General features: G+C 56.0%; 1 protein-coding gene across 1 annotated transcript in view; it reads left to right on the top strand.

Annotated features, from left to right (window-relative positions):
* Positions 1 to 25,112, top strand: part of LOC147124871 (gamma-aminobutyric acid receptor subunit beta-4-like) — a 559,637-nt gene that overhangs the window by 176,742 nt on the left and 357,783 nt on the right. Inside the window, exon 4 of the mRNA XM_085986885.1 lies at positions 11,814 to 12,034. Coding sequence (XP_085843011.1) covers positions 11,814 to 12,034 — 221 coding nt within the window. The remainder of the gene's footprint in view (positions 1 to 11,813; positions 12,035 to 25,112) is intronic.

Here is a 25,112-nt window from a genome sequence, read left to right as displayed (position 1 = left end):
AACGCCTGACCGCCCTCCCTAAGCGGGAGACTCAGAATCGCGGCAGAGACCCAATGCTTCCTTTTGTCCCAGAAGAAGTCGACGAGCTTCTTCTGTATCTTGGCGACAAACGCAGGGGGAGGGATCAAAGTGATGAACCGGTACCACAACATGGCGGCCACCAGTTGGTTTATAACCATCGCTCGACCCCTGTAGGACAACACTCGGAGCAATCCTGTCCAGCGTCCTAAGCGAGTGGTGACTTTGGCCTCCAACTCTTGCCAGTTCGCTGGCCAGGCGTCCTCGGCAGGGCTGAGGTAGACTCCCAAGTAGAGGAGGTGTGTGGTGCTCCAGGCGAAGGGCCTGAACTCCTCTGGCAGGGAGTCCACCCGCCACTGACCCACCAGGAGTCCAGAACATTTCTCCCAGTTGATCTTGGCGGAGGATGCGTCCGAGTAAATCTGCTGGCATTCCCGCATCCTCCGCAAGTCGGCGGGATCCGTGACCGTGAGGAGCATGTCATCGGCGTAAGCCGAGAGGACAACCTCCACGCCCGGCCCTTGCAGAGCCAGTCCCGTCAACCTCTTCCGCAAGAGGCGCAGGAAAGGCTCTACGCAAACGGCATATAACTGGCCGGACATGGGGCATCCCTGACGCACCCCCCTCCCGAAGCGAAGGGCGCCATCAAGGACCCGTTAACTTTAATCAGACACTCCGCGGCGGCGTACAGAAGTCGGATCCGGGCGACAAAATGCGTCCCGAACCCAAATGCGCGCAGAGTCCCGAAGAGATACTCGTGATCCACCCTGTCGAACGCCTTCTCCTGGTCCAGGGAAAGGAAGGCGACCGACAGACCAGCCCTCTGGGAATGGTGGACCAGGTCCCGGACCAGATGGACGTTATCATGGATGGTCCGGCCCGGGACCGTGTAGGACTGGTCGGGGAGGATCATGTGGGCCAGCACGGCGCCTAGGCGAGCAGACTTAGCCCTGGCACAAATTATATAGTCCGTGCTGAGGAGGGAGACCGGGCGCCAGTTTTTAAGGAGGCGGAGATCGCCCTTCTTAGGCAGCAGGACAATAACCGCCCTGCGCCAAGAGAGGGGCATCTCCCCGGTCGCCAAACTTTCCCCCAGGACCCGAGCGTAGTCGCCCCCCAAGACATCCCAGAATGCCCTGTGGAACTCCACGGTCAGCCCGTCCAGCCCCGGGGACATCCCCCCGGAGAGCTGGCGGAGGGCGCCAGACAGCTCCTCCAGACTCAGAGGGGCGTCCAATTTTTCAGCGCCCTCCAGGCCGACCTTCGGCAGGTCCTCCCACAAAACTCCGCGCGCAGCCTCGCTGGACGGATCCGGAGAGAACAGAGCCCCGTAATAGGCGCGGGCCTCCACGCTGATTCCCTCCGGATCCGAGACCAGAGATCCGTCGTCGGCCAGCAGCCCCAAGAGCTGCTTACGGACCCCCCGTCTTTTTTCCAGTGAGTAGAAGAAGGGGGAGCCGCGGTCCAGGTCCCGCAGGAACTGGATCCGCGACCTCACGTACGCGCCTCGGGACCCGACAAGCTGCAGGTCCTTCAGCGCGCCCCTCTTCTCTTCGTACACCATCCGCAGGGCCAGGTCCTTGAAGACTTGACCGAGGCGGGTCTCCAGGTCGAGCACCTCCTTCTCCAACCGCCCGGCCCGGGCCTCCCGCCTCTTGGTCGACCCATTTGCGTACTCCTGACAGCAGAGACGGACGTGAGCCTTGCCCACGTCCCACCATAGCCTCAAGGAGGGGAAGCCCCCCCGCTTCCTTCTCCATTCGGCCCAGAATCGGCAAAACGAATCCCGGAACCGCGCGTCCTCCAGCAGCAGGTTATTAAAATGCCAGTACGCGGACCCCCCACCGTGCGCGCAGCAGAACGAGCTCCGCCCACACCAGGTGGTGGTCCGTGCATGGCACCGGCCGCATGGAGGCCGCCGGTACGCAGGAGACGTACGCCCGGGAAATATAAAGGCGGTCGATCCTGGACCATCCTCCTCCAGACCTCACGCTAGTGAAGGCGCTGGAGTCAAGGTGGAGATGTCGCCAGACGTCCACCAAGTCGAAGGACCCGACCAGGTCCCTCAACTTCTCCATTGCCGCCGGGCATCGCTGGGGGCCCGAACGGTCCCTCGCCTCGAGGGTGCAGTTAAAATCCCCCCCGAGGATGACGCACTCGCCCGCATCGATGGAGCCCAGAAGAGCGGACACTTCTTCAAAGAAGCGCACTTGCTGCGCACCGGCCTGAGGGGCGTACACGTTCACTAGATGGAGCGGCATGCCCCCCAGGCGCTCAGTGACCTGGAGCAAGCGGCCCGGCACAAGCTCCTTGACCCCCAAGATCTCCGGCTGAAAATGCGGGGCCAGCAAGATAGCCACCCCACTGGAAACGCTGGAGAGGTGACTCATGCTGACCCCTCCTTGCCACTCCAGGAGCCACGTGGACTCGTCTCCCGGAACAGTGTGGGTTTCTTGCAGGAAGCACACCGCATACTTCCCGTCCCGAAGGACCGAAAGGTTGTTAAATCTGCGGCGAGCCTCCCTGCTGCCGTTGATGTTGAGGCTGGCTATGGTTATCTTCATCTCAGAAGCATAGTGCAACCTCTACCTACAACTAACGGGGGGAGGGAGCGCAGCCGCTAGTCGACCGCCACTCCCTCAGGAGCCCAGTGAGGAACGACCTGAGCCGACGCAGCTCCAGCGGGCTCACGTCCGCGCCCGCGCCCATGGTCTTGACGGTGGCGCGGACCGACCCGATGAGCAGCGGCAGCTCCGACCACCTGGCGAGGGCCAGCTGGGTCTTGTTCCGACGACCGTGGCACGTGGCCACAAAATCATGGAGTTCCCTGACGGAAATGAGGGGGGACCCGGCGGGGGGCACTAGGTCATCCATCTCCTCATCGGCGATGGACTCCAACTCGTCCTCCATGCCCGTCACCGAGTCCCCATCCTCCTCCGGGGGGTCGTCGCCGGCGGCCGACCCGCCCATCGCGCTGTGCGCAGCGGACGGCTCGGCCGCAGCAGCCGGCCCCGCCTCTGCCCGGACCCCACCCCCAGGATCGGTGGCAGAGGAATCCTCCCTGGGCTTCTCCGGGGGTAACGGCACTAAAAGACAATTGACCTCAGCCGCGGGTTGCTCCGCAACCCCCCCCACGGGCAGGGTCTCGTCCCCATCCCCGGGAGGCACGTGCCGGACAGACACATCTGCCTCAGCCTCCTGAGGGACAGGCGACCCCTGCCGAACGCCGGAGACGGTGACAGCGGGAGGTGGGGGCGCAGCATCCGCGGCGGGTGACGGCTCCCCCTGAACGGAGGGACCTTCCTCCTCCCGGTCCTCCTCCTCCTCCAGGGGGTCGCGCCTTCTTTTTAACGGGGAGGGAGCGAGGGAGACCTCCATACCTGTAGAGGCCTCCTCCTCTGCTCCCTCCGGCGGGGCAGGTTCGTCGGGTTCCCCGGGCCCGAGCCCGGCCGCAGGTATTAACGTTACCGCCTCGGCGGCGGCGGCCACAGGCTCGGGCACGAGGCCCCTCCCACCCTTGTCTGCCTCGACCAACTCCGCAATGCGCGCGGGTGTCAGGGGCTCCAAGTTCAGGGGCTCGCCCTCCGCAGGGGGACCCACACTGAGATGTCTGGATTTCTCCCACGCCTTCTTTCCACACGGATGGGCTCCCTCCCCCCCGCCAGAGGCCTCGATGGCATCGGCCTCCGACGACGACCGCACATCAGTTGTTTGAGGGGCGCGGTCAGACCCGGGGAGAGGAGCGGTGGCGGCGCCAGCCTCGGCCACACCAGACGATCTGGCGGCCTTGGAGGTGGGGCAGTTCTTTCTAATGTGCCCCACCTCCTTACAGGCGTGGCACCGCACACTGTCCGACGTCCAAAAGGCGCGGTAGGTGGTCCCTTCATGGAGGACGACAAAAGCCCCGTCGGTGTCCTCCTCCCGCGCCAGCTGGACGTAAACCTGGCGCCGGAAGGAGAAGACGTGCCGAAGGCTGGCTTCCCGGCAGCCGAGCGGGATGGGCGCAATCGCCGACCTCACCTCCCCATGTTGGTGCAAGTGGGGGAGGAGGAGCTCACCAGGAATGTAGGGCGGGACATTAGAAATAACGATCCTCCTCGCGGTGGCCTCAAGAGGATCCACCGCCAGGAAGGTCCCGCCCACAGTGAGGCCCTTTGCGATGGCCAGGGACACCGCCCGCTCCGACCCCAGGAAGAACACAGCCTTCCCGTACATCTTTGAGGTGGCGAGGATGGCTGAAGGGCCGACAACCCCAGCCATGGCCTTAACGCACGCCTCAATTGTCATATTGGGGTGGGTGTAGCTCTTCACCCCAAGCTTTTTAGTGATGAGTTTAAAAGGTGACGGGGCAGCAGGAGAAGCGAGAGCGGATGTGGCTGTGGCTACCACTCTCGCATAGGTCCTGGCTGACCCCGCCACCGGCGAAGATGTACTCACCATTATGGGGTGGTTCTCTCCCTTTTAAAAAAGAAAGAGCTACACTCACCCCAAGTCACAGGCCTGAAGGTGTTAAGGGGCCTCAGGTTTTTTTAAGTCTTCCCTTGAGCAGAGGGAGCTGTTAAACTAAAGGCCCGCCTCTCCCCTTGTTGGAAGTAATTGGGAGAGGGGCCTACTCCCCTCTGCTCAAGTGGCAATTAGTAGAAAGTTTTAAGAGGTGCCTCCTGAGAGACAGGGAGAGAGACAAAGAGAGGGAGAGGGAGAGGAGGGGTTGGGAAGGAGGGAGGCCGCAAAGGCAGGGACACCACTCAGGATGGTAGGAGGGTGGGTGGGCGTCGGCAGGGGTGCACTCCCCGATGGAAAAATAAAGTCTCTGTGGGTGGTCTTCAGGCAGGGGGAGAAGATGTCTTCGCCTGGGAAAGCTGGAGAAAAGCCCAGACTCAGCCCCACACCAGGTCTTCACGATGAAGGCTTCACCTGGGCAGCTCCAGCTAACCCAGGCCAGGCAATGGAAGGGGCTTTTGACACCCCTTGGTCTTCCGGCCCGGTCTTCTTTCCTCCCCCTACCCACAATACAAAGTCTTTGGGGAATGCACTGAATGACACCCCCCCTGCAGAAGTTTCAAATATAAAAGAAGTTGCTCCTACCCTCCTTCCAAGTAGTGGGTGTTGAAGGCCACTCCTCTCCCCTCTCTCCCTCTTTTGGAATGGAGGCCAAATTGGGGAGGCAGTGATGGAAAAGCCTCTCTTGTTGTAAAAGCTGGCCTCCTTTTTCCATCTCCTCCTCTCTCTCCAAGCACCTCGGTAGATGATGATGGTTGAAGGTGGTTGAAGGTTGATGGTGGTGGTGGCCTGGGGTCTCTCCTTCCCCTCCACTCCCAGGTCAAGGCGACCACCACTTCCCACACAGCTGCTGCAGCACAACCTGCTCCACAGAGAGCAAGGTCTGGAATGAGTGTCAGGGTGCCAGTCAGTTCCTTCACTAACCCCTAGATGGCACCTTCACTTGTTGGGTTCCCTTTGTTAATTGTTTCTAGTCTCTTGTGTTTATTAGTTAACTGCCTTTTATCTGTTCATTGGTTTCACCTGGTTTTGTTGGTATTTAAGTTCTGTGGTTTCTTCTCTCTGTGCTCAGTCCTGACAAGGGAGTTAGTCTTGACAAGGTTCTCTGTCTTGTCTAGGTGCTCAGTTTTGACTAACCTTTTGCTCTGTGGCAGCTTGCCTTGACAAGTTGGTTGCCATGGTTGTTGCTTGTATCTAAGTCTGTGGTTCTTCCTTTTGATCTCGGTCTTGACAAGGTGCTGACAAGTTGCTCTGTCTTGATAAGGTGCTCAGTTTGGACAAGCGTGTTGCCCTGTGGTAGCTTGTCTTGAGCTCTGTATTGATAAGCCGATTACCCCTGTGGTAGCTTGTCTTGAGTTTTATCTCAGCAAGCCTGTTGCCTAGGTGATAGCTTGTCTTGAGTCTTATCTCAGCAAGCCTGTTGCCTAGGTGGTAGCTTGTCTTGAGCTCAGTCTGGACACGTGGGTTGCCTCATGGAAGCTTGTCCTGAGTTCCTATCTTGACTAGCCGTTTGGTAGCTTGTCTCGCTCTCTTATGTTTGTTACTGTTTTCCTTGTGTGAATGTAATGTGTTTATCTAGTAAAGTAATGTTATTTAAGACTGTATACCTGCTTCTCGTCTGTCTGCACTTGGGTCCAGAACCAGCCTTGCCCGGACAACACTGCCCCGTTTATCTACACGGCCCCGTGACCCCCACCCCATGACAGATACTATGATCACTGTTCCCCAAATATTCTCCCACTGAAGCATGCTCCACTTGCCCCAATTCATTCCCATGTTCAATGCGTTTATGCTTTTTAGGCTGCGAGCCCGCTTTTGGGCAGTGAGTTGTCGTCTTGATGACATTAGTTGGCAAGTTCTCACTGAACTAGCACACAAAGGGAGACCATGTGTAGGTTGCCATCAGTCTGCCATGCATTTCCTCCCTGTCTGATCCCTCCTATTTCTGAACTATTCTTCACTCTATTGCTATTTGCTTCTCCCAGTCCTCTGTGTACCTTGTTTCACCTCTCCAATGTTTCATTCTGGTGCCCAACCCCATCAAGTTAGTTTAAACCCAAGCCCACAGTACTCGTTAACCTTCCCACAGGGGCATTGGTCCCTGCTCTGTTGAGATGCAACCCGTCTATCTTGAACAGATCCCTCCTGCCTCAGATCTGATCCCTATGCCCCAGGAATCTAAAGCCCTCCCTTCATTTTGCCAGCCACACTTAAATCTGTTTTATTCTACTATTGCTACACTTACTAGGGCTTGGCACTGTGAGTAACCCAGAGATTATTAATTTTGAGGACTTTTAACTTCCTCCCTAGCTCCTGAAACTCTTGACTAAAAGACCTGAACACTTTTCCTTCATATGTCATTGCTTCCCTTGGGACAATTGATGGGTTTTAACTTTACTCTGTATCTAAGCCTGTGCAGTGTCTGCCCTGGGTTTGTTTGATGGGGCAGTGTAGAGGGAGCTTTACTCAATATCTAACTCGTTTAGAGGCAGCTTTACTCTATATCTAACCCGTGATGTACCTGTCCTGAGATATAGATTTTACTCTGTATCTAATACATGCTGTACCTGCCCTGACAGTGTTTGATGGGAAAGTATAGAGGAAGCTTTTCACGGTATCTAACCTGTGATGTATGTGCACTGGGAGTGTTTGGTGGGACTGTGCAGAGGGAGCTTTATTTTGTATCAAAAGCAAGCTGTACTTGCCCTGGGCATGTTTAATGGGACAGTGTGAGGGAGCTTTACTCTGTATCTAATACATGCTGTACCTGCCCTGGGAGTGTTTGATGGGACAGTGTAGAAGGAGCTTTACTCTGTATCTAAGTCCGTGCAGTACCTGCCTTGCGATTGTTTGATCGGACAGTGGAGATGGAGCCTTACTCGGTATCTAACCCATGCTGTACCTGTCCTGAAAGTGTTTGATGGGACAGTGTAGAGGGATTTTACTTTCTATCTAACCTCTGCTGTAGCTGCCCTGGGAGTGTATGATGGGAAAGTGTAGGGGAAACTTTACTCTGTATCTAAGCCCGTGCAGTGTCTGCCCTGGGTTTGTTTGATGGGGCAGTGTAGAGGGAGCTTTACTCAATGTCTAACTCGTGTAGAGGCAGCTTTACTCTATATCTAACCCATGATGTACCTGTCCTGAGACTGTTTGATGGGACAGTGTAGAAGGAGCTTTACTTTGTATCTAACCTGTGCTGTACCTGCCCTGGGAGTGTATGATGGGACAGTGTAGAGGGAGCTTTACTCTGTACCTAAGCACGTGCTGTAGCTGCCCTGGGAGTTTACGCTGGGACAGTGTAGAGGGAGCTTTTCTCTCTATCTAACATGTGCTGTACCTGACCTGAGAGTATCTGATGGGAAAGTGTAGGCGAAGGTTTTCTCTGTATCTAACCAGTGCTGTTCCTGGCATGGGTGTGTTTGATGGGACAGTGTAGAGGGAGCTTTACTCTGTATCTAACCTGTGCTGTATTGCCTTGGGAGTCTTTGATGGGACAGTGCAGAGGGAGCTTTACTCTGTGTTTAACCTGTGCTATACTTGCCCTTGGATTGTTTGATGAGAAAGTGTAGAGGGAGCTTTATTCTGTATCTAACCCAAGCTTTACCTGCCCTGGGAGTGTTTGATGGGACAGCGTAGATGGAGCTTTACTCTGTATCTAACCAGTGCTGTACCTGACCTGGGACTATTTGATGGGACAGTGTCGAGGGAGCTTTACTCTGTATCTAACCCGTTCTGTATCTGACCTGGTAGTGTTTGATGGGACAGTGTAGAGGGTGCTTTACTCTGTATCGAACGCATGATGTACCTGCCCTGGGATTGTTTGATGGGACAGTGTAGATCTAACACATGCTGTATTCGATTCCCCAGCAGGAAAATCCTTCACCTTGATAAATACAAAATTCTCAAAAATATAAAATGAAGTGTCCGCCTCGTTTCCTGAATATTCAATTTAGAAGCTGAAGAGAAGTAATGCTGGAGAGCGCGAGGAATGTGTGCAGGGTAAAATTTCGCTGCAGGGCTTCATGCTGACTGAGCTGATTGTGTAGTATTTTTAGCATTGGTCTGTTTGATACAGGAATGGTCAGATGTGGCAGCAGCTGGTCCCCACTCCTCCGGGCAGGCCCGACTCGCAGGGCCTTTGTTATTGAGGGCAGATTGACCGAGCAGGCTGGCATTGAATGAGAAACCTCATGAACCCACCTTCGAGAGACAGGGATATTTCCTGATCTGCATCAGTGCATTTTGCAAACTTTAGTTCTGGACACGCCAACCAGGGGAAACAACATCTCAGCAACTAGCCTGTCAATCCCCCTCTGGATTTTATATGTTTCAATGAAATCAGCTCTCATTCTTCTAAACTCCAGAGAGTATAGGAATGATTAAACACAGAACCATCAAGACACAGACCACAGATTAAATCATCACAGAGACACACTCCAGTCACATCTTTCTGGCTTGGCATAAGCCATTCTCCTGGGTTCAGCATCGCTGCTCATTCCTGTAAGTGTACCTCCCATCCCCCACACCTCCCGTCCCCCTCCCGTCCCCCGCACCCCTCCCGTCCCCCGCACCCCTCCCGTCCCCCGCACCTCCTGTCCCCCGCACCCCTCCCGTCCCCCGCACCTTCCGTCCCCCTCACCTCCTGTCCCCCGCACCTCCCATCCCCCGCACCCCTCCCGTCCCCCTGACCCCTCCCTTTCCCCACACCTTCCGTCCCCTGCACCTCCCGTCCCCCTTCTGTCCCCCGCACCCTTCCCGTCCCCCGCACCCTTCCCGTCCCCCGCACCCTTCCCGTCCCCCGCACCCCTCCCGTCCCCCACACCTCCCGTCCCCCTCCTGTCCCCGCACCTCCCGTCCCCCGCACCCCTCCCGTCCCCGTCACTCCCGTCCCCCTCCCGTCCACCTCCCGTCCCTGCCCCTCCCGTCCCTGCCCCTCCCGTCCCATCCCCCGCACCTCCCGTCCCCCTCCCCGCCACTCCCGTCCCCCTCCCATCCCTGCCCCTCCCGTCCTTGCCCCTCCCGTCCCATCCCCCGCACCTCCCGTCCCCCTCCCCGCCACTCCCGTCCCCCTCCAGTCCCTGCCCCTCCCGTCCCCGCCCCTCCTGTCCCATCCTCCGCACCTCCCGTCCCCCTCCCATCCCTGCCCCTCCCGTCCCCCTCCCGTCCCCGCCCCTCCTGTCCCCGTCCCATCCCGTCCCCCTCCCGTCCACCTTGAGTCCCCCGCACCTCCCATCCCCCGCACCTCCCGTCCCCCTCCCATCCCCCGCACCTCCCATCCCCCTCCCGTCCCCAACACCTCCCATCCCCGCACCTCCCATCCACCTTGCGTCCCCAACACCTCCCATCCCCCGCCCCTCCTGTCCCCGTCCCATCCACCTTGCGTCCCCCGCACCTCCCGTCCCCCGCACCTCCCGTCTACTCCTCTGCTCTCTCCCTATAGAGCTGGAAATTTTTCACCTTCATGTATTTATAGATAGATATAAAAAACACAATCAGCTCAACACAATTAATGTTTCTAGAAACAACTTAACGTATATGTTGATTAGTTTGATGTGTTTATTAATTAATTGAATGTGTATGCTAATTATGGTCATAGACTCTGTTCGAATATTTTATAAATATGGCTTGAACCAAGCTAAGCTAAAAGAGAGAATGCTGAGGTTTTAAATTTATAACCCCCAAAGTCAGGAGATGACTCTTTACCTTGATAGGGAAGGTGGTTACTAAGAGACCCACGTATCCAAAGACCCAATAACACTGGAAACTGCTCAGGCAGTAGACTTGTTGGTACCACTTGAAGCCAGTAGTAAGTTTATATTCTGATAACAGAAGCTTTCACATTCCGGTAGGCCCTGGCCCCTCCAAAGGTTAGAGCTCTCATGGGCAGTCGGAAGTCCTTTCGCCTTATTGGTAGTCCATGAAGGTGCAAATCTAATCAGCTTAGACTTTGTGGAGGGAACAGGTTGTATTCATTGCTCGCTATTTAATGTAATACTGTTGAACAGTTGTATAAGAACAATACCGTTAATAGTCAATATATATTAAAGCCTGTTGTTTAAAACCACTTGAGCCTGAATCACGTGGCGGCTATAGTTACAGGACTCTGTTGCGACTGTAGCCACGGGAAATCTGCTAACAGATTTGATCTGTCCTGTTTTTATGAATGTATAGTTCACTGATTGTCACTTTATAGAAAGTAAGAAAGAAAGACCTGCAATTATACAGCACCTTTCACAACCTCAGGACATCCCACAGCACTTCTACAGACAATGAAGTACTTTATGAAGTGTAGTCACTGTTATAATGTAGGAAATGCAGCAGCCAATTTGAGCACAGCAAGCTCCCACAAACAGCAACATGATAATGACCAGATAATCTGTTTTTAGTGATGTTGGTTGAGGGATAAATACTGGTCAGAACACCGGGGAGAACTCCTCTGCTCTTCTTCGAGTAGTATCGTGGGCTCTTTTGTGTCCACCTGGGAGAGCAGATGGGGCCTCAGTTTAATGGCCCAGAAATTCGGGTGGAGGGCTTCCCGCGGGTGTAAACCCTGACCTGCATTTACCTTGCGCGCCGGCCGTTGAGCTGTGGGCCCGCGTGGAATTCCGATCCTGGGCCTGTTCCAACTGCCAGCACGCAGGAAGGGCTGTCAATCATATAAATACTTTAAGCCCCAAAACATCACTAAATCTTCAAATACATTTTTTAAAAATTCACATTTTTTAAAATTTTTGAAAAAATAATTTTATTTTCTAATGGGGCTAAAAATAAACTTACCTTTCTTTAAAGTATTTAAAAATAATAAACCTGTGGAAAAAATGTTTTAATTTTAATTAATTCACTACTTACCTTGTAAAAAGCAGGCCTTGCGACTGCTTTTTATATGTGTAACTTCTGGAGACTTACCCTCCCAGGAAAACCTGCAAAAAAAACATAAGTTCGATGCGCACGCACAGCCTCTCCTGCGCACGTGTTCGGCTACTGAACCCCTTCTTTCAGGGGAACGGAAGTGCTGGTTTCCCGCGCATGCGCAGTGCATGCAGGAAACCGGCACTTCCATTGGGTTTACGGGTGAGTACCCCGTGCGTACTCACCCGTGGAGACCCAAATTTCTGGGCCAATATTTACAATTAGATGCAATTGTTCAGAAATATAACCGTAACCTAGAAATCCAGCAAAACATTGTTGTACTTGAGAGAATACTTTAAAATACAGAGCTGTTTTATACACCTATTTAAGCGTTGGGCTTGAGGATCTAGGCGACTTTTTCTCACCGGCATGGCCTTGTTTTGCAGGATTATACGATCACTTTGTATTTCCAACAAGGCTGGCGGGACAAGCGTCTATCGTATACAGCCATCCCACTCAACCTCACTCTAGACAACCGAGCTGCTGACCAGCTCTGGCTCCCAGACACCTACCTCCTGAATGACAAGAAATCCTTCCTGCACGGGGTGCCAGTGAAAAACCGCATGATCCGGCTGCATCCGGATGGGAGCGTTTTGTACGGACTCAGGTAAGTGGTGACTGAGTAGGACACAGTTTAAGTATTCCCCCAGCCCAGAGTACCTGTGCACCCTACTAAACTCTGCAACTAACACTGGTGGGAGGGTCGGTAACCAGGTGACACAGATTTAAGGTCATTGGCAAAACAACCAGTGGGGAGATGTGGAGAATGGTTTTTACACAGCGGGTTGTTGTGATCTGGAATTCACTGCCGGGTAACAGTTTGTTAATGCTCCTGTGAAGCACCTTGGGATGGTTTACTACATTAAAGGCACTATATAAATACAAATGCTATATAAAAATAAATGTTATTGATGTTATTTACGCAGCGAGTGGTTGTGATCTGGAATGCACTGTCTGAAAGGGCGGTGGAAGCAGATTCAATAACTTTCAAAAGGGAATTGGATAAATATTTGAAAATGAAACTTTTGCAGGACTAGGGGGAAAGAGCACGGAAGTGGGACTGATTGGAGAGCTCGTTCAAAGAGTCGGCACTGACACGATGGGCCGAATGGCCTCCTTCTTGCTGTGCGATTCTATGATTCTATTTCATTCTCTGGTGCGATTGTGTAAAGTTAAAGGGGGAAAATTCAGTTGGTTGCGCCACCCATTAGCGCCTTAAGAGGGCGCTAAGTGGGGTGCAAACCAAGTAGCACCCGGGTGTGGCGATATCTGCGCCTCTTGTGAAATTGACCGGACATTTTGCGGCGGCACTAAAAAATACCGCCCGATCTTGTGCAGACGCAGATCTTGACGTCATTCGAGAGTGCAACGCTCTTGGGGCGCCCTGGACCGGAAATTCAGTGGTGCCCCCTTCCTTTCTGCCTGGCGCGACCAATGACAGGTTGACTGAAACGCTTCCCAGTCGCTGTGGGGCTGGGGGGGTGCTATTTAAAGGGGACCTCTTCCTGGCTTTTGTGCGGTAGCCATATTTGCACCACTCATTCTGAGAGAGAGAGAGAGCTTTGGAGAGAGTCAAAGAGAGAAAGAGCGAGACTTCTGCATTGAGTCAATGCTGTCTGAGGTAGTTTTGGCTTCTGACCATAACTTTGCAGGTACTTTGCTTTTAGACCGCCATAACTTTGATTGCCCAGATACTATGGGGGCTGCAATGGATGGGAATGTCGTCCTTCTCCATCACATTCAGAGGGCACAGAGATGCAGAGAGAGAGTGGCAATCATGGCCAGACAGAGGAGGGCCAACAGGCATCGGTACAGGAGACCTTACCCTCCCAGGGTTTTTCGCCAACAGTTCTCATACATTAACATGTCTGAGGAGCAGTGTTTACGAAGGCTGCGATTCAGCAAGGAGGTGGTCACTGAGCACTGCCACCTGTTTCAGCCAGATCTGCAGCCTCAACTGAGGAGCAGGACATCTCTGTCAGTGGCAGTGAAGATAACAGTGGCTCTCAACTTTTATGCCACTGGCTCCTTTCAATCCGCTACTGGGGACATCGCCAATATCTCCCTGTTCGCGGTGCATTGCTGCATCCGTCAGGTCACAAATGCCCTCTTTAAAAAGAGACGAGAGTACATCGCTTTCCCCATGACCCCGGACAAGCAGCAAGAACGCACAACGGGCTTTGCTAGCATAGCGGGCTTCCCCATGGTGCACCCATTGACTGCACCCATGTGGCTTTGCGGGCGCCGCAAGAGAATGCTGAGGATTTCCGCAACCGAAAGGGCTTCCATTCCTTAAACGTTCAGTTGGTCTGTGACCACAGACAGCTGATACTCGCTGTCAATGCCCACTTCCCAGGCAGCAGCCACGATGCCTTCATCCTGCGCCAGACTCCTGTGGCAGACCTTTTCGAGGCACCGTTTCACCCAGGAGGTTGGCTTCTCGGGGACAAGGGATATCCTCTGTGCACCTGGCTGATGCCCCCGCTCCGTTCGCCCAGCACCCCTGCTGAGCTACGATACGAGAGCCATCAAGCTACGAGGAACATCGTTGAGCACACAATCGGCATGCTCAAGCAACAGTTCCGCTGTCTGGACCATTCTGGAGGAGCCCTGCAGTACTCGCCTGAGCGAGTCTCCCACTTCGTTGTTGTGTGCTGCATGCTGCATAACCTGGCAATCCTCAGGACCCAGCCAATGCCACCAGACATTGGAGCAGCAGAGGAGGAGGAGGAGGAGGAGGATGAATATCAGAAGCACCAAGGCGGGAGGGAGGCACAAAGTGGAAGGGCCGTCCGTCAAAGGCTCATAGCAATTTGCTTCTAGGCCCCCTCTGAGGGAATGGCTTCTGCCATTCAAACAACCTGAATGAAACCATCCCACAACCCCTAAGCCGGTCAAGGCAACAATGAGTGCAAAGACCAAACATGCACATTTTGAATACAGACACTACTTTATTTCCCAAACTGTGTCTCATTTCCACATGGCAAAGTAATAGAAAGAAACATAAAAAAAAAACAGTCATTCACATAACTGGCTCTCACAACCTGGAGACAATGTCCAAAACAGTAACAAAAATTTGTCCACGAACCTCGGCCTTCAATAAAACAATGAAATACATTTTGCGACACCTCCTACTGTTTGCCCTTTGAGGGTGATCTGCCTCCCTTGCGAAATTGCCCTCTTCCCACCCTGCAGCTCCTCCGTAATGGGACCCCAGTGGCTGCAGCAAGGCTAGGGAAAGGCTGCTAAGTGTCAGAAACTGAGACTGCAGATGCCCTTCAGGAACGGCCTGGATGAGCTCTGGGCCTGGAGGGCCCGGCTGCTGACTGCTCCAACTCTACATGGGCGGCAGCAGTCTGTCCTACAGGCGGTGGCAAATGCAGTGGAGAAGTAACAGTGTTGGCAGCAGGAATGCTGTCATCTTGAGCGAGGACAGAAACTCACTGCTCGAGCGACACACTGGCACTCCGACGGGGCAGCACCTCAGCATGGGGATCAATCTGCTGGAGCACAGATTGCTGGCCTGCTGCAGCGCGGTGAGAGCCCCGGGGAAATCTGTCTGATCCAGCAAGGGTGGCAGCAGTCAGTTCCGTCGTGACCTCAACCTGTGTCTGCATGAGACCAACCACTGACTGCATTGCAGCACTTAGCATTTGCGTGGCAGCTGCCTGTGCTCCAGTGAAGTGCTCCACACTCCTTGCCAGTGATTCAATGGATTCGGGCATCCTTGCCACTGCAGCCATGAGCTCAGTGTGCCTTTGCTCCGCCTGGGCACTCATTTCAGCGAGGACCCGCTCCTCATCTGCGTTCAGTGCAGCAGGACTCGAGGCCATACTCTCCGTCCGGGGAGAAGGCCCCCGAGCTTCCCTAACCCCCCCCGCGTTGCTGCAGCCCGCTGGGTCCTGGAGCTTCACCCTCATCAGACCATTCCCCCCCGCTTCCCTCCAGGGAAGTCGTGTCCCCAGTATGGGCATGGGCTGCCTCGGCAGAGGGTTGCGCTGATGGTCCGGCTTCCTCTTCCTCCTCGCCCTCAGCTTCACTCTCACTGGCAGCTTGAGGGCCTGTCTCCTCACCTGGTGAATCACCATCTGAAAGCAGGGAGGTATAAGAGTGGCTTTAGCATGAGGACAGGGTGGCAGCAAGGGAGACATGAGTGCAGCGATGTACTGATTTGGATTGAAAGTGTCAAAGGCTGCTGTTGTGAGGAACAAGTGGAAGAAGAGAGGACAAAAAGATGATGACCTTGCCATTGCTGGCCAGAATGGGGTCAGCGTCTCCAGTGGCGATGGGACCAAGCATCCAGCTTGCCACAATCCTGTGGACATGCTGCTCAAGATCGCTGAGGGCTTGAAGGTGAGGCCGCCCTCCACCGGTCCATTGCTGCTGTCTCCTACTATGCGCCAGCTTGACCTGCAAGAAAAAGGACGGCGTCTGAGCAAATATGCAGCCATGATCTTGCCTGAAATGCCTCCCACGGGTTGAATAGCCCTTGTTGTATGCAGCCATGATCTTGCCTGAAATGCTCCATGGTTTGAATAGCACTTACTGTATGCAAAGTGTGGAATGTGTGTGTGTGTTTCATGAAAGGGCCATAGGTGGTGAATGAGTGCTGGGCATTGGGGCTTTCAAGACCCTCTGGCCATAAAGTGATGTGGAGATGGAGGGATGAAGAGGTTTTGAAAAAAGGCACTCACCTGACGATCCGAGTGAGGTCGTTGAACTTTTTCCTGCATTGCACAGGGGTCCTAGGCACCAAGCTGCTTGAGGTCACTCTGTGAGCCACTCCCTCCACGCTTTCTTGTATTCGCTTGGCAAAGGCCTCCTGCCACTCTCTGGTACAGCAGAGATCTTCTGCGCTCCACCGCGCCAACCAGAGCCTCCAAGGCACGCTCGCTGAAGCACTGTGCTCACTCCCTGGCCCTCTCCATGGTCCTTGGCTGGAAGATTTCACCACAGATCTGTCCAGGCCGAGACTCAAAACTCCAGTGAGCAGGGGCGTGGCTGCAGAGCAAGATCGACCCTCCCCTTTAAGAACTGACCGCGCCAGTGTGTCTGTGTTCAATCGCTAACTGACAGCACCTGCACTGCACCTGCCCTCTGAGGTAGCGCCTCACTCCTCGGGCTTGGCACCTTAAGAGAGTTGTGCAGCACCTGATTTAGCGCTCCAATCACCTCTAGGGGCGAGAGAGGCAAATTTTGCAGTCGGCGGCGATAATTTGCGCCGGATGCTAAACTTTGCACCCGGCCGATATTCGCTCCTCAAAATGGGCGATACGGAATTTCTCCCCCAAGATGTTTCTACAAGGCAAGTGTCGTTTCCGACTGACCTGCAGCTGGAAAATGAAAACAAGAAGTTACTTAATGTTGAAAAATGCATGATTCAAACACCCCAAACTATTGTACATTAAATAATGAGCAGCAGAATAACTGGGGTCAAGCAATGTGGCACTAAATTAAGTGGTAGTGGCTGAGGAGATTCTTTCTTTCACTGAGAATCACCAGTAGGGATTAAGGCCCAAAGTGTTGGCCACTGCCAACAGGAGGAAAGGAGAGGAGCAGAGGACAGGAGAGAGTGAAGAGGAGAGAGGGGAGGATAGAGGAGGGGAGAGAGGAGGTGGAAAGGGGAGGAGATGCATGTAGAGTGGATAAGAGGGGGGGAGGGGAAAAGAGAGGGGAGAGGAGGAGAGGGGAGGAGAGGAGAGGGAAGAGGAGGAGAGGAGAGGGGAGGAGAGTGGAGAGGGGTGGAGAGGGGAGGAGAGAGGGGGAGAGGAGAGGAAAGAGGAGCAGAGGGAAGGAGAGAAGAGGAGAGGAGAGGAGAGGAGAGAGGAGATGGGAGGAGAGAGGAGAGGGGAGAAGGGAAGAGGGGAGGAGAGGAGAGGGGAGGAGCAAGGAAGGGGAGGAGAGAGTAAAGGGGAGGAGAGAGGAGGAGAGGAGTAGAGGGGAGGAGAGGGCAGGAGAGGAGGAGAGAGGGGAAGGGAGGAGAGAAGAGAGGGGCAGAGAGATGATGAGAGGAGAGAGGAGGAGAGAGGAGAGAGGAGAGGGGAGGAGAGAGGAGAGAGGAGAGGGGCGGAGAGAGGAGAGGAGAGGGGAGGGGAGGAGAGAGGAGAGGGGAGGGGAGGAGGGATTGAGGGGAGGAGAGAGGAGAGGGGAGGAGAGGAGAGGAGGGGGAGGAGAGAGGTGGAGAGGGGAGGAGAGAAGAGGGGAGGAGAGAGGTGAAGAGGGGAGGAGAGAGGAGAGGGGAGGAGAGAGGTGGAGAGGGGAAGAAAGAGGAGGGGAGCAGAGGAGAGGGGAGGAGAGATGATGAGAGGGGAGGAGAGAAGAGTGGAGTAGAGGAGAGGGGAGGAGAGGGGAGGAGAGAGGAGGAGAGTGGAGGAGAGTGGAGGAGAGAGGAGGAGAGCAGAGAGGGGAGGAGAGGAGAGGGGAGGAGAGGGGAGGAGAGAAGAGAGGGGAGGGGAGGAGAGAAGAGTGGGGAGAAGAGAGGCGAGGGAAGGAGAGAGGAGGAGAGGGGAGGAGAGGGGAGGAGAGAGGAGAGGGGAGGGGAGTGGTGGAGAGGGGAGGAGAGAGGAGAGGAGGGGAGAGGGGAAGAGAGGGGAAGAGAGGAGAGGGGAGGAGAAAAGAGGGGCAGAGAGAGGATGAGAGGGGAGGAGAGAGGAGAGGAGAGGTGAGAAGAGAGGGGAGGAGTGGGGAGAGGAGAGGGGAGGAGAGAGGACGAGAGGGGTGGGGAGAATAGAGGGGAGGTGAGAGGAAGAGAGTGGTGGAGAGAGGAGGAGAGAGGAGAGGGGAGGAGGGAAGAGAGGGGAAGAGAAGAGAGGGGAGGAGAGAAGAGAGGGGAGGAGAGAGGAGAGGAGAGAGGCGAGGGGAGGAGAGTGGAGGAGAGAGGAGGAGAGGGGAGGAGAGAGGTGAAGAGGGGAGGATAGAGAGGAAGGGAGGAGAGAGGTGGAGAGGGGAAGAGTGGAGGGGAGGAGATGAGTGGGGAGGAGAGAGGATGAGAGGGGAGGAGAGAAGAGTGGAGTAGAGGAGAGGGGAGGAGAGAGGAAGAGAGGGGAGGAGAGTGGAGTAGAGGGGAAGAGAGGAGAGAGGAGATGGGAGGAGAGTGGTGGGGAGGAGAGAGGAGAGCGGAGAGAGGAGGGGAGAGTGGAGAGAGGAGGAGAGAGGATGAGAGGGGAGGAGAGAAGAGTGGAGTAGAGGAGAGCGGAAGAGAGTGGTGGAGAGGGGAGGAGAGAGGATGAGAGGGGAGGAGAGAAGAGAGGAGAGAGGAGAGGGGAGGAGAGTGGTGAAGAGGGGAGGAGAGGGGAGGAGAGGGGAGGAGAGTGGAGAGCAGAGGGGAGGAGGGAAGAGAGGGGATGGGAGGAGAGAAGAGAGTGGAGGAGAGAAGAGAGGGAAGGAGAGAGGCGAGGGAAGGAGAGAGGAGGAGAGTGGAGGAGAGGAGAGGAGAGGGGAGGAGAGAGGTGGAAAGGGGAAGAGAGAGGAGGGGAGGAGAGGAGAGGGGAGGAGAGAGGATGAGAGGGGAGGAAAGGGGAGGAAAGGGGAGGAGTGATGAGGAGAGAGGAGGAGAGAGGAGAGGGGAGGAGAGAGGAGAGGAAAGGAGAGGGGAGAAGAGAGGTGGAGAGGGGAAGTGAGATGAGGGGAGGAGAGGGGAGGGGATGGGAGGGGATGAGAGTGGAGGAGAGCAGAGTGTAGAGGAGAGGGGAGGAGCGAGGAGGAGAGGGAAGGAGAGTGTAGGAGAGCGGAGAACGGAGGAGAGAAGTGAGGAGTGGGGAGGAAAGAGGAGGAGGAGAGGGGAGGAGAGAGGAGAGGAGAGGGGAGGAGGTAAGAGAGGGAAAGAGAGGGGCGGGAGGAGAGGGGAGGAGAGAGGAGAGGGGAGGAGAGTGCTGGAGTGGGGAGGAGAGAGGGGAGGAGGGAAGAGAGGAGAGGAGAAGAGAGGGGAGGAGAGAAGAGGTGGCAGAGAGGATGAGAGGGGAGGAGAGAGGAGAGGTGAGAGGAGAGGGGAGGAGTGGGGAGAGGGGAGGAGAGGAGAGGAGAGGAGAGGAGAGGGGATAAGTGAGTTGGAGGGGGAGGAGAGGAGAGGGGAGGAGAGAGATGGAGAGGGGAAGAGAGAGGAGTGGAGGAGAGGAGAGTGGAGGAGAGAGGAGGAGGTGGGAGGAGAGAGGACGAGACAGGAGAGAGGAGAGAGGAGAGGGGAGGAGAGAGGAGGAGAGGCGAGGAGAGGGATTGAAAGAGGAGAGGGGAGGAGAGAGGAGGAGAGAGGAGGATGGGGAGGAGAGAGGATGAGACAGGAGAGGAGGAGAGAGGAGAGGGGAGGAGACAGGAGGAGAGACGAGGAGAGGGTTTGAAAGAGGAGAGGAGAGGGGAGGAGAAGGGAGGAGAGAGGAGAGGGGAGGAGAGAGGAGAGGGGAGGAGAGAAGAGAGAGGCGGAGAGAGGAGGACAGTGGTGTAGAGGGGAGGAGAGGGGAAGAGAGAGGAGGAGAGTGGAGAGGGGAGAAGAGAGGAGAGAGGTGAGGGGAGTAGAGAGGAGGAGAGTGGAGGAGAGGGGAGGAGAGGAGAGTGGAGTAGAGGAGAAGGGAGGAGAGAGGAGGAGGGGGAGGAGAGAGGAGGAGAGGGAGGAGAGAGGAGGATACAGGAGAGATGAGGAGAGAAGAGAGCAGAGAGGAGGAGAGGGGAGGGGAGAAGAGAGGGTTGGAGAGAGGAGAGAAGAGAGGAGAGAGGAGGAGAGGGGAGGGGAGAAGAGAGGGGAGGAGAGAGGAGGAGAGTGGTGTAGAGGGGAGGAGAGGGGAGGAGAGAGGATGAGAGCGGAGAGGGGAGGAGAGAAGAGAGGAGAGGAGAGGGGAGGAGAGAGGTGAAGAGGGGAGGAGAGAGGAGAGGGGAGGAGAGAGGTGGAGAGGGGAGGAGAGAGGAGAGGGGAGGAGAGAGGATGAGAGGGGAGGAGAGAAGAGTGGAGTAGAGGAGGGGAGGAGAGAGGAGGAGAGGGAGGAGAGAGGATGAGAGCGGAGAGGGGAGGAGAGGTGAGGGGAGGAGAGATGAGGAGAGGGGAGGAGAGAAGAGAGTGGAGGAGAGAGGTGGAGAGTGGTGGAGAGGGGAGGAGAGTGGAGAGGAGAGGGGAGGAGGGAAGAGAGGGGAAGAGAGGGGAGGTGAGGAGAGAAGAGAGGGGAGGAGAGAGGAGAGAGGCGAGGGAAGGAGAGAGGAGAAGAGAGGAGGAGAGGGGAGGAGAGGGGGAGGAGAGAGGAGGGGAGAGGAGAGAGGCGAGGGGAGGAGAGTGGAGGAGAGGTGAGGAGATGGGAGGAGAGAGGTGAAGAGGGGAGGAGAGAGGAGAGGGGAGGAGAGAGGTGGAGAGAGGAGGAGAGAGGAGGGGAGGAGAGGAGTGGGGAGGAGAGGGGATGAGAGGGGAGGAGAGAAGAGTGGAGTAGAGGAGAGGGGAGGAGAGAGGAAGAGAGTGGGTTGAGAGTGGAGTAGAGCGGCGAGGGGAAGAGAGGAGAGGGGAGGACCATGGTGGAGATGGGAGGAGAGAGGAGAGGAGAGGAGAGAGAGGAGGGAGAGTGGGAGAGGAGGAGAGAGGATGAGAGGGGAGGAGAGAAGAGTGGAGTAGTGGAAGAGGGGAGGAGAATGGTGGAGAGGGGAGGAGAGAGGGGAGGAGAGGGGAGGAGGGACGAGAGGGGAAGAGAGGGGAGGGGAGGAGAGAAGAGAGTGGAGGAGAGAAGAGAGGGAAGGAGAGAGGCGAGGGAAGGAGAGAGGAGGAGAGTGGAGGAGAGGTGAGGGGAGGAGAGAGGATAGAGGAGAGGGGAGGAGAGAGGATAGGAGAGGAGAGGGGTGTGAGAGGTGGAGAGGGGAAGAGAGAGGAGGGGAGGAGAGGAGAGGGGAGGAGAGAGGATGAGAGGGGAGGAAAGGGGAGGAGAGAGGAGAGGGGAGGAGAGAGGAGAGGAAAGGAGAGGGGAGAAGAGAGGTGGAGAGTGGAGGAGCGGAGGAGGAGATGGGAGGAGAGAGGAGAAGGGAGAAGAGAGGTGGAGAGAGGAAGAGAGAGGAGGGGAGGAAAGAGGGTGAGAGGGGAGGAGAGCAGAGTGGAGTAAAGGAGAGGGGAGGAGAGAGGTGGAGAGGGGAGGAGAGTGTAGGAGAGCGGAGCAGGGAGGAGAGAAGAGAGGTGTGGGGAGGAAAGAGGAGGAGGGGAGGAGAGGAGAGGGGAGGAGAGAGGAGAGGGGAGGAGGTAAGAGAGGAGAAGAGAGGGGAGGGGAGGAGAGGGGAGGAGAGAGGAGAGGGGAGGAGAGTGCTGGAGTGGAGAGGAGAGGGGAGGAGGGAAGAGAGGAGAGGAGAAGAGAGGGGAGGAGAGAAGAGAGGGGCAGAGAGAGGATGAGAGGGGAGGAGAGAGGAGAGGAGAGGTGAGAGGAGAGGAAATGGGAGAGGAGGAGATGAGAGGAGAGGGGAGGAGTGAGTGGGAGGGGGAGGAGAGGTGAGCGGAGGAGAGAGGTGAAGAGGGGAGGAGAGAGGTGGAGAGGGGAAGAGAGAGGAGGGGAGGAGAGGAGAGTGGAGGACAGTGGAGGAGCGGGGAGGAGCGTGGACGAGACAGGAGAGAGGAGGAGAGAAGAGAAGAGAGAGGAGAGGGGAGGAGAGAGGATGAGATGCGAGGAGAGGGATTGAAAGAGGAGAGGGGAGGAGAGAGGAGAGGAGAGGGGAGGAGAGAGGAGGAGGTGGAGGAGAGAGGACGAGACAGGAGAGAGGAGGAGAGATGAGAAGAGAGAGGAGAGGGGAGGAGAGAGGAGGAGAGGCGAGGAGAGGGATTGAAAGAGGAGAGGGAAGGAGAGGGGAGAGGAGAGCGAAGGAGAGAGGAGGAGAGGAGAGGGGAGGAGAGAGGAGAGGGGAGGAGAGAGGATGGGGAGAGAGGTGGAAAGGGGAGCAGACAGCTGGGGAGGAGAGGAGAGTGGAATAGAGGAGAGGGGAGAATAGAGGAGGAGTGGGGAGTGGAGAAGAGAGGGGAGGGGAAAGGAGGACAGTGGTGTAGAGGGGGGGGACAGGGGAGGAGAGGGGAGGAGAGGGGAGTCGAGTGGAGAGGGGAGGAGAGAAGAGAGGAGAGAGGAGAGGGGGTAGAGAGGAGGAGAATGGTGGAGAGGAGAGTAGAGTAGAGGAGAAGGGAGGAGAGAGGAAGAGAGGGGAGGGATGAAGAGAGGGGAGGATAGAGGAGGAGAGTGGTGTAGAGTGGTTTAGAGGGGTGGAGAGGGGTGCAGAGGGGAGGAGAGAGGAGGAGAGCGGAGAGGGGAGGAGAGAAGAGAGGAGAGAGGAGCGAGGTGGAGAGGGGAGGAGAGAGGTGGAGAGGGGAGGAGAGAGGAGAGGGGAGGAGAGAGGATGAGAGGGGAGGAGAGAGGAGTGGAGTAGAGGAGAGGGGAGGAGAGAGGAGGAGAGGGGAGGAGAGAGGATGAGAGCGGAGAGGGGAGGAGAGGTGAGGGGAGGAGAGGGGAGGAGGTGGAGAGGGGAGGAGAGAGGATGAGAGGGGAGGAGAGAAGAGTGGAGTAGAGGAGAGGGGAGGAGAGAGGAGGAGAGGGGAGGAGAGAGGATGAGAGCAGAGAGGGGAGGAGAATTGAGGGGAGGAGAGGGGTGGAGCGAGGAGAGGAGAGAAGTGGAGAGGGGAGGAAGAAAGAGAGGGGAAGAGAGGGGAGGGGAGGAGAGAAGAGAGGGGAGGAGAGAGGCGAGTAAAGGAGAGAGGAGGAGAGGGGAGGAGAGGGGAGGAGAGGGGAGGAGAGAGGAGAGGGGAGGAGAGAGGAGAGGGGAGGGGGAGTGGTGGAGAGGGGAGGAGAGAGGGGAGGAGGGAAGAGAGGGGAAGGGAGGAGAGGGGAGGAGAAAGGAGGGGGCAGAGAGAGTATGAGAGGGGAGGAGAGAGGAGAGGAGAGGTTAGAAGAGAGGGGAGGAGTGGGGAGAGGGGAGGAGAGGAGAGGAGAGGGGAGGAGAGAAGAACGGATAGAGGAGAGGGGAGGAGAGAAGAGGAGAGGGATGGGGAGAAGTGAGGGGGTGAGAGGAGGAGAGTGGTGGAGAGGGGAGGAGAGAGGAGAGGAGAGGAGAGGGGAGGAGGAAAGAGAGGGGAAGAGAGGAGAAGGGAGGAAAGAAGAGAGGGGAGGAGAGAAGAGAGGGGAGGCGACGCGAGGGGAGTAGAGTGGAGGAGAGGTGAGGTAGTGGAGGAGAGGTGAGGAGAGGGGAGGAGAGAGGTAAAGAGGGGAGGAGAGGGGAGGAGAGAGGTGGAGAGGGGAAGAGAGAGGAGGGTAGTAGAGGAGAAGGGAGGAGAGAGGATGAGAGGGGAGGAGAGAAGAGTGGAGTAGAGAAGAGGGTAGGAGAGAGAAAGAGAGGGGAGGAGAGTGGAGGAGAGCAGAGAGGGGAGGAGAGAAGATAGGAGAGAGGAGAGGGGAGGAGAGTGGTGGAGAGGGGTGGAGAGAGGAGAGGAGAGGGGAGGAGGGAAGAGAGGGGAGAGAGGGGAGGGGAGGGTAGAGAGTGGAGGAGGAGAGAGAGAGGGAAGGAGAGAGGCGAGGGGAGGAGAGGGGTGAAGAGGGGAGGAGAGAGGAGGGGAGATGAGAGGTGAAGAAGGGAGGAGAGAGGAGCGGGGAGGGGAGAGGAGGAGAGGCGAGGAGAGGGATTGAAAGAGGAGAGGGGTGGAGAGAGGAGAGGAGAGAGGAGAGGGGAGGAGAGAGGTGAAGAGGGGAGGAGAGAAGAGAGGGGAGGAGAGAGGTGGAGAGGGGAGAGAGAAGAGTGGAGTAGAGGAGTGGGGAGGCAAGAGGAGAGCGGAGGAGAGAGGAGGAGGGGGAGGAGAGAGGACGAGACAGGAGCGAGGAGAGAGAAGAGTGGAGAGAGGAGAGTGGAGGAGAGAGGAGGAGAGGCGAGGAGAGGGATTCAAAGAGGAGAGGGGAGGAGAGAGGAGAGGAGAGGGGAGGAGAGAGGAGGGGAAAGTGGAGGAGAGGGGAGCAGAGAGGAGGAGAGAGATGGAGAGAGGAGCAGAGGGGAGTGTAGTGGAGGAGAGCAAAGTAGAGAGGAGGAAAGGGGAGGAGAGGAGAGGAGAGGGGAGGAGTGTGGGAGAGGGGAGAAGAGGAGAGGGGAGGAGAGAGGTGAAGAGGGGAGGAGAGAGGTGGAGAGGGGAAGAGAGAGGAGGGGAGGAGAGTGGAGGAGAGCGGATGTTGAAGTGCCTTACTTCTTAGCTCTGGGTAATGACTCAATACACTCTTGGATTCGTCAGACGGACAGGCCTTTTATTTCACTTGCAAGGGGAATCAGTACCTCCACTCAAGGGGTGAGGTTACTATTCCAATGATACAGCGTAAGCGTTCCATATTTATACAGTGTAACAAACAAGTTTAATTGACATTCCTTTGTTCCTCAATCAGGATACATTTTAGATTAATCATTAGGTCTTATGACATATTGACAGAAGGATCCTGGACACATAAGTCAACGGTTAAGATATAACAGGATATGAATCGTGTAACCGGAGGTCCTCTTTAATCTTAACCATGTATCTGGAGACTAGGTCTAACAAGTTATTAGGTCACTGGGTACTTCAAACGGAACCCATTGTTTCACTTCTACATTCTCATTAGGTGGGCAGACATCTGTTCTTGGCTGTAATCCAGGTACGTGCAATAGCTCTTGTTACACATCGACTCTTTACCTGTGTCAAGTCTGAAAACTTTTACCCAGCAAGCACCCGAAATTAACCCCTTATT

This window comes from Somniosus microcephalus, chromosome 1 (genome assembly GCF_052327205.1).
Source record: "Somniosus microcephalus isolate GS21.2 chromosome 1, FLI_Smic_1.0, whole genome shotgun sequence".
NCBI lineage: Eukaryota > Metazoa > Chordata > Chondrichthyes > Squaliformes > Somniosidae > Somniosus > Somniosus microcephalus.
The sequence above is the reverse complement of the archived record's forward strand: the minus strand, read 5'-3'. Positions and strand labels throughout refer to the sequence as shown.